The sequence below is a fragment of the Ylistrum balloti genome, unplaced genomic scaffold (assembly GCF_031769215.1).
Source record: "Ylistrum balloti isolate Yb309-2 unplaced genomic scaffold, AGI_CSIRO_Ybal_v1 Utg371356, whole genome shotgun sequence".
Lineage (NCBI taxonomy): Eukaryota > Metazoa > Mollusca > Bivalvia > Pectinida > Pectinidae > Ylistrum > Ylistrum balloti.
The window spans coordinates 22411-39577 of record NW_026782719.1 but is presented as its reverse complement, the minus strand read 5'-3'; the positions used below and the strand labels follow the sequence as shown (position 1 = coordinate 39577).

Here is a 17167-nt window from a genome sequence, read left to right as displayed (position 1 = left end):
TTTGGCAGTCATTGGTCAAGATTAAAGGTCAAAAGTCACCTTTGACCTTACTTTGGAAATGAAAAATCCAATCGAGATTTTAGCAGTCATTGGTCAAGATTAAAGGTCAAAAGTCACCTTTGACCTTACTTTGGAAATGAAAAATCCAATCGAGATTTTAGCAGTCATTGGTCAAGATTAAAGGTCAAAAGTCACCTTTGACCTTACTTTGGAAATGAAAAAAATATGTGTACAAGATACATCTCATGAACGCCTGAACAGCTGGAGAGTAATTGAAAATAATCAAGTTATAATGATTGCTTATTTCCTAATCCAGGGGGGAGGGGAAGGGGGAGGGGGGTTCTATATGACTCCTTACTCACTTTGTTTGTATCCATACAAACATTTTTTCCGGGTTAGAAATTTTGGTACATGTGTTAAAAAAGGATTGTAATAAAACAGTTTCATCTAAATCTTGTTAACTGGTAATGAAAAGATGAACTTACTAGAGAATGCTTTGTTTTGTTTGTAGGTAAATAACCATGATTTGAGATTAGCGACGCATGAAGAGGCGGCAGCAACACTAAAGGGTGCCGGAGATACTGTAGAAATTGTAGCCCTTTATAAACCAGATGGTGAGTATCACATGTTTTTATTTCCAACAGTTGGAACTTCTGTGGTTACCGAAAACACTCATTGGCTGCCATAGTTACATCTTGGATCGTGGCCCTGATTAAACCACAGCAAAAATTCTACGATAACCCAAGTGAACCAACCCACACCACCTCAGCTTATTCAAAGTAGGGATGGGCTTATTACAGGACCATGAAATAGTATTTGTCGGTATTATAAGCGGTCATCATGGATTTGGTATTTAAAAATTATTATCACTATTTCTTAAGAGGAATTTTTATATTTCATTAATTAAGAGCAAAAACAGCAGGAAAAGGGAAAAGATCCAACATTTAAAGGTCAAATAAAGGTCAGATGATAGTATGCGCCAAGATCCCTCTAGGATCTCTTGTTGTAGAATGTGGCTAGTTTGAATTACTTAGCTAATATAGGACCAAATGTCCAGGATGTGGGTTTGCAATAGTGATCTGGTTGTCTGTCTCAAGGTCTTTTATATGTTTGATTTTCAAGTTCAAGGTCAGTTGCACTTTGCTTATGCTTCTTTGAAACAAGTGCTGGCATGGGAGTAAGTTTTGGGGTCAAAAGGTTAAAGGTTTAAGGTTAAAGGTCCAGGTTACCATTGCTCTAAATGAAAATGGGAATATACACAAAAAAAAAAATATATATATATATATATATATAAATCAAACTTGGTCAGAGGGTCAAAGATAAAGGTCAAATTTGGATTTTACAGGCAAATTATTGTTTCTAAAAAGCAATAAACAAAAATTCAATATCATTGTAACACTCAGGTTAAGATTCTACACAATGTAGGTCTCTTTATGATGTGTGTCAGTGCCAACAAAAATCTAGTTTAAAAAAATTCTGTTACTATAAAATTAGGGGACTAAGTTTAGTCTCAAGGCCTTACATGTTCAAATTAAACCTTGCTCGATTCCTTCCTACTGTCCAGCAAAGATGTGCACATTCTTATATACAATGAGAGATATGTTCAGAAATTATGAAAAATATGGCAAAAAGTGATAAAAACTAGTATGTTTGTTGTCAGTTAGGTGTTATATATTAAAAGTTAGCTTTAGATTTAAGTAATTTTTGGATTTTATTACATACCCTGCGTAAGAACTTAGCCTCACTTACCTTATCTCAGAATTCTGGCGATGATTTCTCTTAACATAGTGTTCATTAGTGTACACTTAATGATGGCTAGAGACCATATATTTACTTTAAATAACATGTTGTAATTAATCAATGATGACTCTGCAAGAGACCCAAGGGTCAGTGGAGTATATGACCACTAAAGGGCAGGAATGGCTCCCAGGGACACCTAGTAATTAGAGTTTTTTATATCCATGCATCTGAGAGACAATTACATAGAGGCAGTGGGGATAGGCAAGCCAAAATTGCAGTTGTGTGACCTGGTGGCCAATAGCTAGCGATTTGGTAGTAGGTCAGTAAGTATGAAATGACCTGTGTGGTTCTGAGGCAAAGTGAAATCAATGGGATCTGTCTGATCCAGTGTGAGAACAGTTACAGAAGCCAGAGTAGGGTAATTGTTCTATGTGAGTGTTGGTTATTACACTGGCTGTCAGAAACAAAACTACCCAGTCTTAACTGTGTTATACTCATTGTTATACTTAAACTGTCAAACATGGTTATATCATCACTGATCGTCAAACACTGTTTATACCCACGCAAACTGTCGAACACTGTTATACACACACTGACTGTCAAACACTTTTATACCCTCACTGACTGTCAAACACCTTTATACCCACACTGACTGTCAAACACCTCTTTACCCACACTGACTGTCAAACACCTTTATACCATCACTGACTGTCACCTTCATACCCACACTAACTGTCAAACACTGTTATACACACACTGACTGTCAAACACCTTTATACCCACACTGACTGTCAAACACCTCTTTACCCACACTGACTGTCAAACACCTTTATACCATCACTGAATGTCAAACACTTTTATACCCACACTAACTGTCAAACACTGTTATACACACACTGACTGTCAAACACCTCTTTACCCACACTGACTGTCAAACACCTTTATACCCACACTGACTGTCAAACACTGTTATACCCACACTGACTGTCAAACACTGTTAAATCATCACTGATTGTCAAACACTGTTATACCCACACTGACTGTCAAAGACTGTTAAATCATCACTGATTGTCAAACACTGTTATACACACACTGACTGTCAAACACTGTTATACCCACACTGACTGTCAAACACTGTTATACCCACACTGACTGTCAAGCACTGTTAAATCATCACTGATTGTCAAACACTGTTATACCCACACTGACTGTCAAACACTGTTATACCCACACTGACTGTCAAGCACCTTTATACCCACACTGACTGTCAAACACCTCTTTACCCACACTGACTGTCAAACACCTTTATACCCACACTGACTGTCAAACACTGTTATACCCTCACTGACTGTCAAACACTGTTATACCCACACTAACTGTCAAACACTGTTATACCCACACTGACTGTCAAACATCTTTATACCCTAACTGACTGTCAAACACTGTTATACCCACACTAACTGTCAAACACTGTTATACCCACACTGACTGTCAAACACTGTTATACCCACACTGACTGTCAAACACTGTTATACCCACACTGACTGTCAAACACTGTTATACCCTCACTGACTGTCAAACACTGTTATACCCTCACTGACTGTCAAACACTGTTATACCCACACTGACTGTCAAACACTGTTATACCCACACTGACTGTCAAACATCTTTATACCCACACTAACTGTCAAACACTGTTATATCCACACTGACTGTCAAACACCTTTATACCCACACTAACTGTCAAACACCTTTATACCCACACTAACTGTCAAACACCTTTATACCCACACTAACTGTCAAACACTGTTATATCCACACTGACTGTCAAACACCTTTATACCCTCACTAACTGTCAAACACCTTTATACCCACACTAACTGTCAAACACCTTTATACCCACACTAACTGTCAAACACCTTTATACCCACACTGACTGTCAAACATCTTTATACCCACACTAACTGTCAAACACTGTTATATCCACACTGACTGTCAAACACCTTTATACCCACACTAACTGTCAAACACTGTTATACCCACACTGACTGTCAAGCACCTTTATACCCACACTGACTGTCAAACACTGTTATACACACACTGACTGTCAAACACTGTTAAATCATCACTGATTGTCAAACACTGTTATATCCACACTGACTGTCAAGCACCTTTATACCCACACTAACTGTCAAACACTGTTATATCCACACTGACTGTCAAACACCTTTATACCCACACTAACTGTCAAACACCTTTATACCCACACTAACTGTCAAACACCTTTATACCCACACTAACTGTCAAACACTGTTATATCCACACTGACTGTCAAACACCTTTATACCCTCACTAACTGTCAAACACCTTTATACCCACACTGACTGTCAAACATCTTTATACCCACACTAACTGTCAAACACTGTTATACCCACACTGACTGTCAAGCACCTTTATACCCACACTGACTGTCAAACACTGTTATACACACACTGACTGTCAAACACCTTTATACCCACACTAACTGTCAAACACCTTTATACCCACACTAACTGTCAAACACCTCTTTACCCACACTGACTGTCAAACACTGTTATATCAACACTGACTGTCAAACACTGTTATACCCACACAAACTGTCGAACACTGTTATACCCACACTGACTGTCAAACACCTTTATACCCACACTGACTGTCAAACACTGTTATACCCTCACTGACTGTCAAACACTGTTATACCCACACTGACTGTCAAACACTGTTATACCCACATTGTTGATATGCATCATTGATATTTTTCATTATAACTATATTTCAGACTGACTTTATCATTAAAATATATTTGAAAATATATTAATATATACAAGATTTTATTGTGGAGTTTGTGATTATGTGCAATATACAGCTGTGATTTTCATGTTTTATTGTGTAAAAATACAAAAACATAATTATAGGATGGCTGAGGGAATGCTGATGTTGACACTAGGGGGTGTTATAGACAGAAGTAATGATGTCTAGTCCAGAGAATAGTGCTGCATAAGCCTGCTATGGAAGAAATCATTATCTTTAGACAACTCGAGTCTGTACCGCTTCCCTCGGTGTGAGGTGAATACTGAAACGTTCTAGAGGGTAAATGTTAAATAGAAAGAGAGAAATGTTTGATATACAGGACAGATACTTATACTTATTCATCCACCAGTTCAAGTACTGACACTCCATGTCTTTACTGTTCTTCAGAATATAACCGATTCGAAGCCAAGATACAGGATTTACGGGAACAAATGATGAACACAAGCACAGGAAGCTTACGTACTACACAGAAACGCACTCTTTATGTGAGGTATGTAATTTTATATTGAAAGTAAAAATTTACAGATACAAGCATCGTTAAGATAGATCCAGAAGCATGTTATTTCATTGTTTAGAAGATTTTGGCAGTTTTTATTGTTGAGGGTTCTTTGCACAAGTGATTGATTAATATGCTAGCTTGTTAAATTATTGGAATAATTAATTCCCTGTGCGTCATTCAAGGAATTTTTCTCTGAGGAATTGAAAGCTTTTTTTATCTCTTCTCATTATTTGTGTCTGAATAAATCTTGGAGAGATTTTTACCCAAAAATCTTGTACATAGACCTTAGCAAGCTTTGGTGACCGGATAAGTTTATTATGTTTCATTTTGTTAAACCCAAAACTCAGTAATATTATAAACTGAATTATATCTGTTATCTTTGTTCAACATTCTCAAACCTCTTTAAGGAATATTTTTATTCCTCAATCTTGATCAATTTCTAAAACCTCTTCTAAGGAATTTTTGTATTCTTTAATCCTTACCAATATTTTCAAACTTCTGAAATATATATATTTTCTTATCCATATAAGCTTTGTACTAAGCGTGAGGGAAGAAAAACCCCACTGAAGTACTTGCAATAGATGCATCCTTATGTTGTAGTTCAACTACTTTGTATCTCGGAGATGTTTGTATTGTAGAGCTTTGTTTGACTACGACCCATCCAAAGACAGTGGTCTTCCCAGTAAGGGGCTGCCATTCCGTTACGGAGATATTCTACACGTGACAAATGCTAGCGATGATGAGTGGTGGCAGGCGAAACGCGTGACGCCGGACGGAGAGGAGGAAGGCATGGGGATTATCCCCAGTAAGAAACGGTCAGTGATCCATTATACTCCCCTACCATACATAAGATATGTAACAAAATATGACAATAAGAATAGTACATGTAGCACCTTCTTATATCATAGTGTTGTTACATTATTAAGTTGTCTCTGATAGAGAGGGAGAGGCTTATGCTGTCACCCCAACGTTGGCATCAGCATTTGGCTTTAAATGTTTAGTTTTGGTGCAAGCGTACGAGGGTACTGTAGTTAGAGGATTACTGTAGGAGATAACCATTACTTCTCAGAGTCGGAGGGAACTACCTAATGTCCAGTTTTTGGTGTCAATGTTTGAAATTTCCTGTTCAAATATCAATATATTGGGATATAGATTCAAGTTGGTGAAACCACTCTGTAATGATGGTTTGAGGTTTAATGATTAACAGTGTGAGTTGGCAGTTCTCTTGTTAATGTTCATGGCAAGAGGGGAAGGAATTTCTCTAATTTTTGTGGAAAAGACATAATTAATGAATAAATTGGGGGGGGGGCACAGATTTGAACTTCAACAAAAGATTTATGATTCTACAGATTGTTCTTTTTTTTTTCAAATTATTTATATCTAAATTAATTAGCCTGAAGTTGTTGATCTTTGTAATATAATGACAGATGACATCGCTATCTTTGTCATATGATGACATCACTATATCTATGATGTCATGCTACCATGTGTACGAATTAAGACATTACTTGAGTAATTCCTTTATTAAAGGAAGAAAATATTTCAGATAACATTTGGATATTTCAGGAATCATTTCAGAACTGACTTAACCATCATATTCCAAGACAGCTTATTTCAGCCAATATCTATATTTCAGTCTTTTCATAACCAGAAATTGAAAATTTGAACAAAAGAAGAGGGAAAGAAAAAAAAACTCCCATCAATCATTATATCATATTCAAGAAAATAAAAATAGTTAATAGCAAAGTTCAAATGCTTCATCTTAAGATGTCATTCTGTTCTTCCCAAACACAATTTGTATGGTAGAAGGTATGTTTTATGCATTAAAGGATCAATATTTTGCAGTGAAAGTAAAATGATTTGCAATGCTTCAAAATGAAATGAAATCTTGCATTTCTGCGAATCTGCAGATTTATCTAGTTACGTATTAACTTTGCTGACATCAGCTTCTGTAGAAAATTTCCATAATTGGACCTTGAATTCTTGTACAGAAACTTCACATATGATTTGTCGGAGCACAACTTCCTAATATTCGATTAATAGCAGCTGTCTGAGATAGGAAAACACCCAGATTTATATCCTTAAGGTAATAACATATTTACCAGTAAGAAGTTGACTGGGAAAGAGGGCAGACTTCACCTTCTGCCAGGAGAATAATTCCCCGCCTACATGTCACAAAATAATGATCGGGGTTTAAGAAAGCAGTTTGTATAGACATCAGGCAGATAAATGACTTGTTCCACCCCAGACTTACGAGCCTGAGAGTCAATATTGCAGTTTTGATGTTGGTGCAGGTTAGCTGCCATGCAGAATCCCCTTGTTTGGCCACTGCGTCAGGCTCTTATTGACACTGAAGACTGGTGACTCGACCAAAAGTCCCGAACCGCAGATTTACTGGGAAATTTGTCCGCTCTATAAGACCCATACTGCAGATTCCTTGTGACTCCTGGGTAGAGCTTCCTTACCAAGATTGGGGCTCATTAGAAGTCCTAGGCTGAGCCTTTGTTTAGGGCTTATATTCATACAGTGAAGAATGTGTCCGTTTGGTACAGATAAGACATCGCGGCTACAGTGACAGCTAGAGCTTACTGGACTAGTATTTTGACTTATAACATTTGACTCAGAGCTTTCTTGAGCTCTTGTATGAGAGCTGGATGGACAAGTGTGTCACTAGAAGCCTTCTTGTGTTAGGTTTTCAAACACCTTACTTTTCCAGTATGTCAACAAATTATTTTGTGTCATAATAACACGTTTATCTTTTTGGAACATTATCCTATTGAAGGTATAGACTAAAAACATTATACAAGATATACTTCCTTTTTGGACAAGGCTATATAGAAGAAAATGTCTGTTTCTTGTTACAGTGTGGATCGGAAGGAAAGGGCACGGCTAAAAAATGTGAAATTTACAGGAAAAACAAGTGAAAAGGTAAGACCTTATCTGTATCAATTTTCAAGAAAATTGATTTTATTTATTTACCTGTATAATTGATTTGGCGCAAGCAAATTTTCTTGCATTATTTTGTCAATTTTTGGCAAATTAGGATTAGATGAATTAAGAACATACAGAAACTGCTATCATTGAAAGTTAATACTTTCAACAAGAAAAGCGCTAAAATAAGACAACCACTAAAACATGTATATATACAGTAATTCAGAATAACAATTGATTCTGGCCCTCATGAAATCAGGAAATTCAACAGCTTTCATAATTTGTCTTCATTATTTTGTACCAACTTCAGATTTCATGATTTTGTGGGGAAAAGTCTTTGTTTTATATAAATTAAGCTTTTTCTGAAAACTGAAAATTTAAACTATCACAGAAAATAATCTTTACCATATATGGTCAGTATAACAGGATCTACTGGGAGTGATTTCTCTTTGTAGTATCATACTTTACATTTGCTTTTTAAGAATTTTATACTTGGAGAGATTTTGGTTGAGGATTCTATTATAATAAATTTACTGCTCCATTTAAACTTCTGTCCTGGTAATTTATATGAATATATTAATTAAAGAATATTACCAGATATAAGGTTTTATGTAATAAAGATTTTTTGCTGTTTTGGTTGCTATAGGATTTGTTTGCATTTCAACAGGAAGCGATATTGATGTAGACATGTTTATCATTGGGTGTGGGTTTTGCTGCAGAATAGATGTAGTTTTAAACAGTTGTCAGAGAAGGTTAAAAAACGTTGGTAAATTATTTGGGTCTCTTCGTTAATAAAATTTGTTCATATTGTTTTCTCTTGCAGTCAAATGGTAGCTTACAGGCAGCTGCTAATGAAAAGAAAAAGAAAAATTTCTCGTTCACAAAAAAATTCCCATTCATGAAGAGTAAAGACCAAAGTGGTAGTGAAGAAGTCAGTGCTGATGAACGTGAGTTATCTCCCCTTGTTTTAGAAACATTAAAATTAATTTTTTTTGTGATGATGTTCATATCCTTTACTTCAAAAATAAAAGAAAATCTGAAATATTGGTAAACAATTTTGTCTCTTGATACTTTCAATTAATTTTATAGTTTAATGAATGCCATGCTTTTGCTGAATCTATGCTACAGTGTCTGTTGTCAATATAAACCATTGATGCATTAAAATACAAATTAAATGGAGAGAAATATGTTGATTAAAAGAAAAAAAAAAATTTCAAAAAACTAAAAAAGTTAACAATTAAGAAAAGGTTATTTTCCTTTTATTGAAAAAGATAAAAATATCTATTATACATTTGTTTCAATATGTATAATTCTTGATCAATTTATAAATAAAGCAATTAAAAACCGATACCAAAATATATGAAGTCATTTTCCACTTCCTGAAGAAGGTTAGTTTACTTCTGTTTAGTAGGTCGTATAACAGGTTTGTTGCTATAACCATGCAAGTAAGCAATCTGTATCACACAGCTACCATGAAGCGTGCTATGATCACATGATTAATAACATCTAGAGGAACTGTGATTGGATGTCGGTTCCTATAGCAACGCCGTGATTTTGAAATATCAGATAAATTGTCACGTCATGAGGGAAAAAGATATTAAGTCAAAATACTGATACATCAAATTTCATTTCAGTCTGAAAAAAAAAAATGTATTTTCGTGGATGTGCTAAAAAAATTAATTCCATTTCATTATAAGATCTGTTTTCCTAAAAATAATATATTCCTCAACTCTTATAACAATTTGCAAAAGATAGAAATTTGTGTTAGTTATTAAGTTTCATATCATGAAATAGAAACTTGTGTATAATCAGTTTCACATTAAGAAATGGAAAGTTGTGTATAATCAGTTTCACATCAAGGAATGGAAAGTTGTGTAAAGTTAGTTTCACATAAGGAATGGAAACAATAAGTAGGTATATATATATAGGTATATTTATAACAATCTGTCTTCAAGATTAACATTTCAGTAATGTATGACTTTTTTTTTTTTATCCAAACACGCAGCGGAGGGTAATACATTTCTCTTATTTCTGCTAATTACCATTTACTCTAACACACTTATAAACATTCGGATTGCTTATCTCCCCTTATTCCTGACAATTGGATGAAACACAGCTATATTTGTTCTGGCTGTGCTGCTGTTGGTAGTTGACTGTTTATGTCGGATTACCTAATACCTCCTTGTTTAACCTGTCTGCTTCAAGAATTTTCCCAATAATTTGCAAATATTTTATTTCTGTCTTTACTTACTTACATGGCTTTTTCATTGCTTACCTCACTCAACCGTAGAATGGAAGTGATTCATTTGTATCGTCAACGGGCGTTAATGGCCGTTTTCGTATCTTTATTGATTTTTCTGTGTTTATCACCGCTTACTTACGATGTTGTTTGTCTTCTTCGTAAAGAGTCACATCTCTGTTATAGCACTCTTCATATAACACTGAAGATTTCAGCTTCTAATTTTATCTGTAGCGGAAAATCAAAAAAGGTTTAACAAGCAAAACAATTTTGTCCTTAAGATATAAACTGTGTTTTTAGTTTTTTAATTTTCACTCTTTAATCGTTTATTACACTTTGTGAAACGTTTACAAGATTCTGACATCCCTGAAAATGATTCTGATTTATTCAGTACGTGATATGTCCAATTTATCAATGATCTAGTAACAATATATTACACTCATTCACAAACTCATGATAAATGCTTCCCAGAGAATTTTATATTTCCAATCCTCCAGAACCAATAGTATTTACTCAAGAAAAAATCTGTTTTTCTAAAGATAAGGTAAGACGTATCATTTGTTTGATCAACTTAGCCTTGGGGAACACAACTGTACATTAATAATTACGTAAACAATTCCAGCTTCGAAAATTTTGGTATTGTCAGCTTTATATACCTTGTCTATCTTCTGTGAACTACGTTGCTGATTCTACTGTATCATTTTTCACAACAGATAAGTATTCATTTAATAGCTGGCTGCCAAATAATCCTTCCTTTACATATCCTATTAAAAGTTAATTGCAAGGTTTCAAATTGGTTGTAATATAAACGTTGAAATTTATTGATTTCGTCCAGTGTGTAAATATCCTTCTCCTGTCACCAGTGCTGTGTATCATCAGCTATATTCAATAACGGGGGCCGTAGTACCTCATTCGGTAGAAAATTATTGACCTATGTAGCCCCATGTTTGAAGATCTGAGGTACGTAGTTCAATGCCAACTACCCATAATGGTTTGTGTTTCTTAAAAAGCTTAGAAACAAACTAATTTGTGCTGTTGCGTTCTTGGACAAGACGCTTTACCGCAAATTGCCCTAAATAGCACACAATGATCCTCCTGTATGTTGTTCAGTGAGGAAGCCACCGGCAAACTGCTACAAAAAGACCCCTACCCCTCTAAGTTCAATACAATACAAAAGGTTATGATGTTGTGGCCAGTTAGATCATGAAGGAGTTCTCTTATATCGTACTTGTAGTTATGAAACTTTTTGTTGCCAGTTAATTCATATTTCTGTGCTTCATGAATAATCTTCAAACTGCTGTATACGCAGGGATATATTTGTCAGATCCCAAATATATTTTCATCTTTTCTCTATGTTTTCTGGTAATTTCTTAATCACTGTTTGTCCAAAAAAACTTAAAACAATAGAACGTTTTCCTATATTATAACAATCTGTTTTTAAAATAGCTAGCTAGTTGATTTCTCTATTTCCAGTGTACTCGATACTTCTTTGTTCCTATGTCGTTGAGTCACCAGCTACGGGGCGTTACCTCAGTTTTCAATACACCGTCATATTATCTCTTTTAAGAAACATTTTGAAGCAGAAAGTTATCAAATAGTATGACATACAGTAATTGCATATTGGACAAACAACCATAAAGAAGAAGTATTGCACAGCGCTAGTGATGCGAATGAAAATTATTACAGGATGACGTCAAAAAATGGACTTTTTATGCATTTTTCAAACATCTGTAACTTTATTAAGGTTAAATGTTGTGGAAATAAGATAAAACTTTCTAGAGGTAAAGGTACTTTATGATTAAATGTTATGATCAATTTATTTTTAGATTTTTTGCTCCCAATTTATTATTTTGGAATGCTGCATGTGACACAGAATCCTCAGGATTCATCATCACACAGACTTAAACAATTACACAAAGACGTCCCTTTAACAATCGGGAACGCCTCTCAGAAAATGTTTTATGTTTTGATTAAATCAAAAAAAAAGAAATGATAAAGTTAGTATTAAAGTGTGTTCTTCTTAAATTCAACATGAAACAAAAACATCAGTCAAGTTCATTTTGATGTGAAACAGTGAAAGTTACAAAAATTTTGAGAGAGCAGATCAGAAATCAAATCTTAGGCCTGTGTGTTGAATTATGTGGATGTGGCTAATATGTTTTAGGGGCAGGTCAACTACCTACATTTATGAATCAAAATATTTCTAAGGATAATTGTTTAAACATTTGATATTTTTATGAAATAAGTATTGAAGCCATTTAGATAAATGTTGTGATTAGATTTCTATTGTTTTAAGTGTTTTGAGTTAGATAATGTGTTTGGTGTTGACCTGTCAATTTGGCTTGTTTTATTTGCGGACCTTTCCTCATTAGAGCTGATAATGGCCTGCCTGTTTTTGATTGGGATTGTTTTGTTTTTTTTCCCCGGACAGGTACAGCTGAGAGTGAAGCTAGTTTCCGTAAGTAAAGCACCCTTGAACATTAAAAAACTGTGTTAAGACCACACCTGTATCTAAAGGTCTGTTCTGTATAGTCAGGGATATGTCTTCCTAAAGGGAAAAAATAACAACAGATAACAATTTCACCTGTCATATATAAGTATCATGGAAACAGTTTGCTGAAATTATTTGCTTTCACATGATGTTATGATAGCTTATTTAATTATGATGGTATCCAAATATTTTGGGTAAAATTTCATGTCCTGTTTTATATATAATTATTTACTAAAGGGAGGTAATTCCACAATTAAAATTGATTTTTAGTTTTTCATTTTAAACCCGATATTTTTTCATCTGTTTTAATGTGGCTATATCAAATTACTAACCACTGCACACAATCAAAGAAAATAGATCTAGGGTGGTTGGATGTTTTTATTTTTAATATATGTTATGTACAAATAGTAAGTGAGTTATCCCCCTTTGGAGGAAGACATAGTTCTCATTGACAACAGTAATATATCTCTCTAATAATCCTATTTTCTGTTCTATTGCTTCTACAAAATCTTTATCTTCTAACATATCTGATGAGTATAAATTATAATTACTGGTTTGTTAGGACAACATATCCTTTCATCTTTTACATGGGAAATGTGTATCTGTGCCAATCAGATGTGTGGGAATTTTTTTATTTAAGCAGTCACGCTTGAAAATGTTTACAGTTTCCACTTTTCATGTGTATGTGTCATAAAACTTACAGGTGAGGAGACTGTAACTGAGATAGATGATAGTGTTTATTTTTATAGCTGTGATGTCATTGTCGTGTTGTTAGCTGGCTGATATTTTCTAATGATAAAAAAGCATTTTCTTAGATTAGAACAAGGAAGACTGGAATTTTTAATTTTTAGAAAAGTTTCTGAGAACATGAGAAGTTTTTTTTTAAGTGTTATGATAGTTTTGCCTTTTTTTTCTGACAAATTTTTTAAGGAGTTATGGCCCTTTTTTGTTTCCGTAAATTGAATTGTTGGAACAGGCTTGTATCAATTGATCCTACAGTTTACATTCTATTTAAGAAGTTTAAGCTTGTGATATGTTATAATTGTTTTATTTTTTAAGGTATACAGTAAATATTTCTGTCCAATCAAATTCATCTTATTACTTGTTGTTTTGGTTTATCATGTTTTGTCAGTTTTTGTTCCGCTTATTTCAAGTAGATTAATCTTTTCAACTTTCATAACTTTCATTTTTAAACATATAGGAATGTTGAAGTATTCTCTTGGTTTTTTTAAAGAAAAAATAGTACACTACTGAGGGTGCTTTGCTTATTCTGAATGGATGTGAAAAATTCCTACCACCACCTCAATGTAGACAGTTGTCTCCCTTTAGTCAGCTCTTTAGATGTTTTTTTTTTTTTAATTTTCCCTTTGTTTTTTTATTTATTTATTTATTTATTTTTCTTGGAAACTGAAAAAAAAAATTCATTGAAGAAAAATCATGTCAGTTTGACCTTATTATGTGACCTCTTCATTTGTTCTAGATTTGGAAAAAAAAAAAATCTCATCTGATATTCAAAACTACACAAAAAATTCTGTGTTGGGTAATTGTGCAATGTGTTATATGAAAATATAAATAATTGAGAATTTGGAAACATTTTGTTGGAAAAAAAAAAGAGAGAAAAGTTTATCAAATAGAAACAAAACAAAAGAAAATTTTACTGAAAACATGTTTATTTGTTCATCAGGATTTGTTTAAGGAATCATAATAATGCTTCAAATGTTGTTATAGAACTACAAGTGGGATAACCAGGATCAGGGTTTTATCATGTTTTCTATGTGTTTTTGTTTATGGATTTTCATGTGAATGTTTTAAACAGAGCTGAGTTTATAATGTTTGTACCAGTAATTAAAAAATGATTATAAATGAATACTGGAAGAATTTCTGCTTAGTTACTTGTTGAAAATTGTTCGCATTTGAATATTAGTTTTAGTCAAATGTCACCATGTTTGTATCAGACAGCGCTATATCATACCTCTAAAATATTTAAAAAGGTACTACATAAAACCCTGTTCTTTAGAGTCCCTTTGATGTCCTAGAGTTGCTTCCCTTCATTTCACTCCATTGGATGGTATAGTGATAAGCTTGACTGCTGATGGAGTTCTGAACTAATGTGTGATCAGCTTACTTATAAGTCTACCTGGTTTGTGTTTCAGGAGGCGATGAACCAATTCTCTCCTACGAAGCTGTCATACAACAAGAATGTAAGTTATGTCACGCAATGCTTTAATATTGTCATCTGAAGTGACTATGAATAAATTACCAATGTTGAAAACCACATTTAATACTCTATAAATATTTCCTTCATCATATTTTCTGAATCTCAATTTCTCACGGAAACTCCTTGTATTTTGCCTCCATACATGACTGTTCAAATCCACAGAATTCAAAACATTCTATTGGTTTTCTTGTGGTTTTCAAGGCCACCACAGAGCTATTTTGCATACACAACAGTGAAGATTTTACCAAGTCTGTACATCTGTAAACATTGAATTCCAAAGTTACTAGGATTTATAGCATGCTTGTATAAAGGTCAAAATGTCTGAAGGGCATATCCGTCCATGTTATTACTTAAGCAATTTTATAATGGGAAAATTTCAATACGTCTTGAGTAGATGGTAGACCTTCCTTTAAGAGCTTTTCATAGAAATGTTTTACAAAATTATTTATTTATTCATTTTTTTTATTTCTTTGTTAGAATGATATTTACGGACACAAGTCACTGATAAATAGATTTATATGTAAAATATTTTTCAATGGTATGAACAAAGACTGTCTATGAATCGAAAAAAACATTGCAACATATACATTATAGATACATTGAATTGATGTAATTGCATATTGATCTTAAAAGGTCACAGTCTGAAGCTTTTAAATACCTTTCTCTGTATGCCTCTCTCTCTCTCTCTCGCTGTCTCTCTCTTTTATTTTTATCATCAATACAGCATTTAATCTAAGCCTAATTTCTTTACATTAAATTTTGAACAATCTCGGTTTTCAATTACATGTGATAGATACATATGTAGGTATGTTTTATATTTTATCATCATTCTACCTAAAAACCCTAATTTCAAGAATACATGTACTTACTCAGAAAACTGAAAATTGAGAATTGTTTGTCTAAACCAACGGTCAATAAGATTTAGGACATGATCCTTGTGGTCGTCATTAAATGACACAATAGGAAAGATAAAAATTCAAAAATATTTTGAGAGTTTATGAAACATATTATATAATAAAAGTGAAATGTTGCTTGATTTTTCATGCATGAATTTTTAATGTTCATGTGTGACACTTTCATAGGATATGTAATAAATAGCAATTTTTACAATTTCATGAACTTTGATATCCAAGTTTACAAACTTGATATGATAATGTTTGTGAGAGTGAATTATCAGTGAATACAGAAAAGAATGTTCACTTTACTATTTATAACTTATGTCTGTTGGAAAATGTTTTACAGTGAAGTACACACGACCAGTGATTGTGCTAGGTCCTCTTAAGGATAGAATCAATGACGATCTCATCTCAGAATTCCCAGACAAATTTGGAAGCTGTGTCCCCCGTGAGTATATCACCTTCACTTGATGTTACAGTTATTCAATTACAATAAGGCACAGAAAATTGTCAGTATAATTTTTTATGTTTTACCGTTTGACGGCCCTAATGACCCCTTTATGTGTTGATAGGTCGTTAAGAATGTAATAATAATAATAATAAAGTATAATTTGATGTTTTGTCTTTTAAGATGCTTATAGATGTACTGGAATCACAAAAATTATTAATTTTGTTTTAAAAATGGAATTTTAATATTTATTTACAGCACCAATATTGTTAGATCCCATGGGAGTTATCTAGCATAATTTTTTTATTGGAACGTGAATTTATTTGATACATTTAGATAAGGGAATGTTACTGACATTGGGTTTTTTATCAACTATATGTCTAGTTCACATTACTGTCTTGAACTTTATTAACGTCTTTTTTCCATAGACACAACAAGATCCAAGCGAGATTATGAAGTTGATGGACGAGATTATCATTTTGTGGAGTCTCGGGAACAGATGGAGCGTGACATTCAGAACCACCTATTTATAGAAGCAGGACAATATAACGATAACCTGTATGGCACAAGTGTTGCCTCCGTAAAGGAGATTGCGGAAAAGGTAGACAACTCTTCTTGACTTCAATAATTTTCCACTGTAAACTAATAGCATTGTTGAGGATGGGGTCATATAATAATTTAGGCAATTCACCTATCAAGAGACCTGCATCAGTTAGGAAATAATCAGCTTGCCAGATTTTTCCCTGATGGAAAATAAACAAAGATGAGAAGGGGATCACTTACTGAAGTTGATTTTAAAATTTTTTCCCGCGGGAAATTTATTTATGGGGAGAGAAATGATGTAGCAGTATCGAA

At 33.7% G+C, this 17167-nt stretch overlaps 1 protein-coding gene across 3 annotated transcripts in view; it reads left to right on the top strand.

The window, feature by feature from the left end:
• The window catches only part of LOC132562144 (disks large homolog 2-like), a 200188-nt gene that overhangs the window by 177190 nt on the left and 5831 nt on the right, over positions 1–17167 (top strand). For all 3 annotated transcript variants that reach the window (XM_060226871.1, XM_060226873.1, XM_060226874.1), the window contains 9 exons: positions 512–614; positions 4978–5080; positions 5728–5904; positions 7954–8017; positions 8844–8967; positions 12691–12717; positions 14904–14951; positions 16211–16312; positions 16741–16913. In XM_060226871.1, the coding sequence (XP_060082854.1) occupies positions 512–614; positions 4978–5080; positions 5728–5904; positions 7954–8017; positions 8844–8967; positions 12691–12717; positions 14904–14951; positions 16211–16312; positions 16741–16913 (921 nt within the window). The remainder of the gene's footprint in view (positions 1–511; positions 615–4977; positions 5081–5727; positions 5905–7953; positions 8018–8843; positions 8968–12690; positions 12718–14903; positions 14952–16210; positions 16313–16740; positions 16914–17167) is intronic.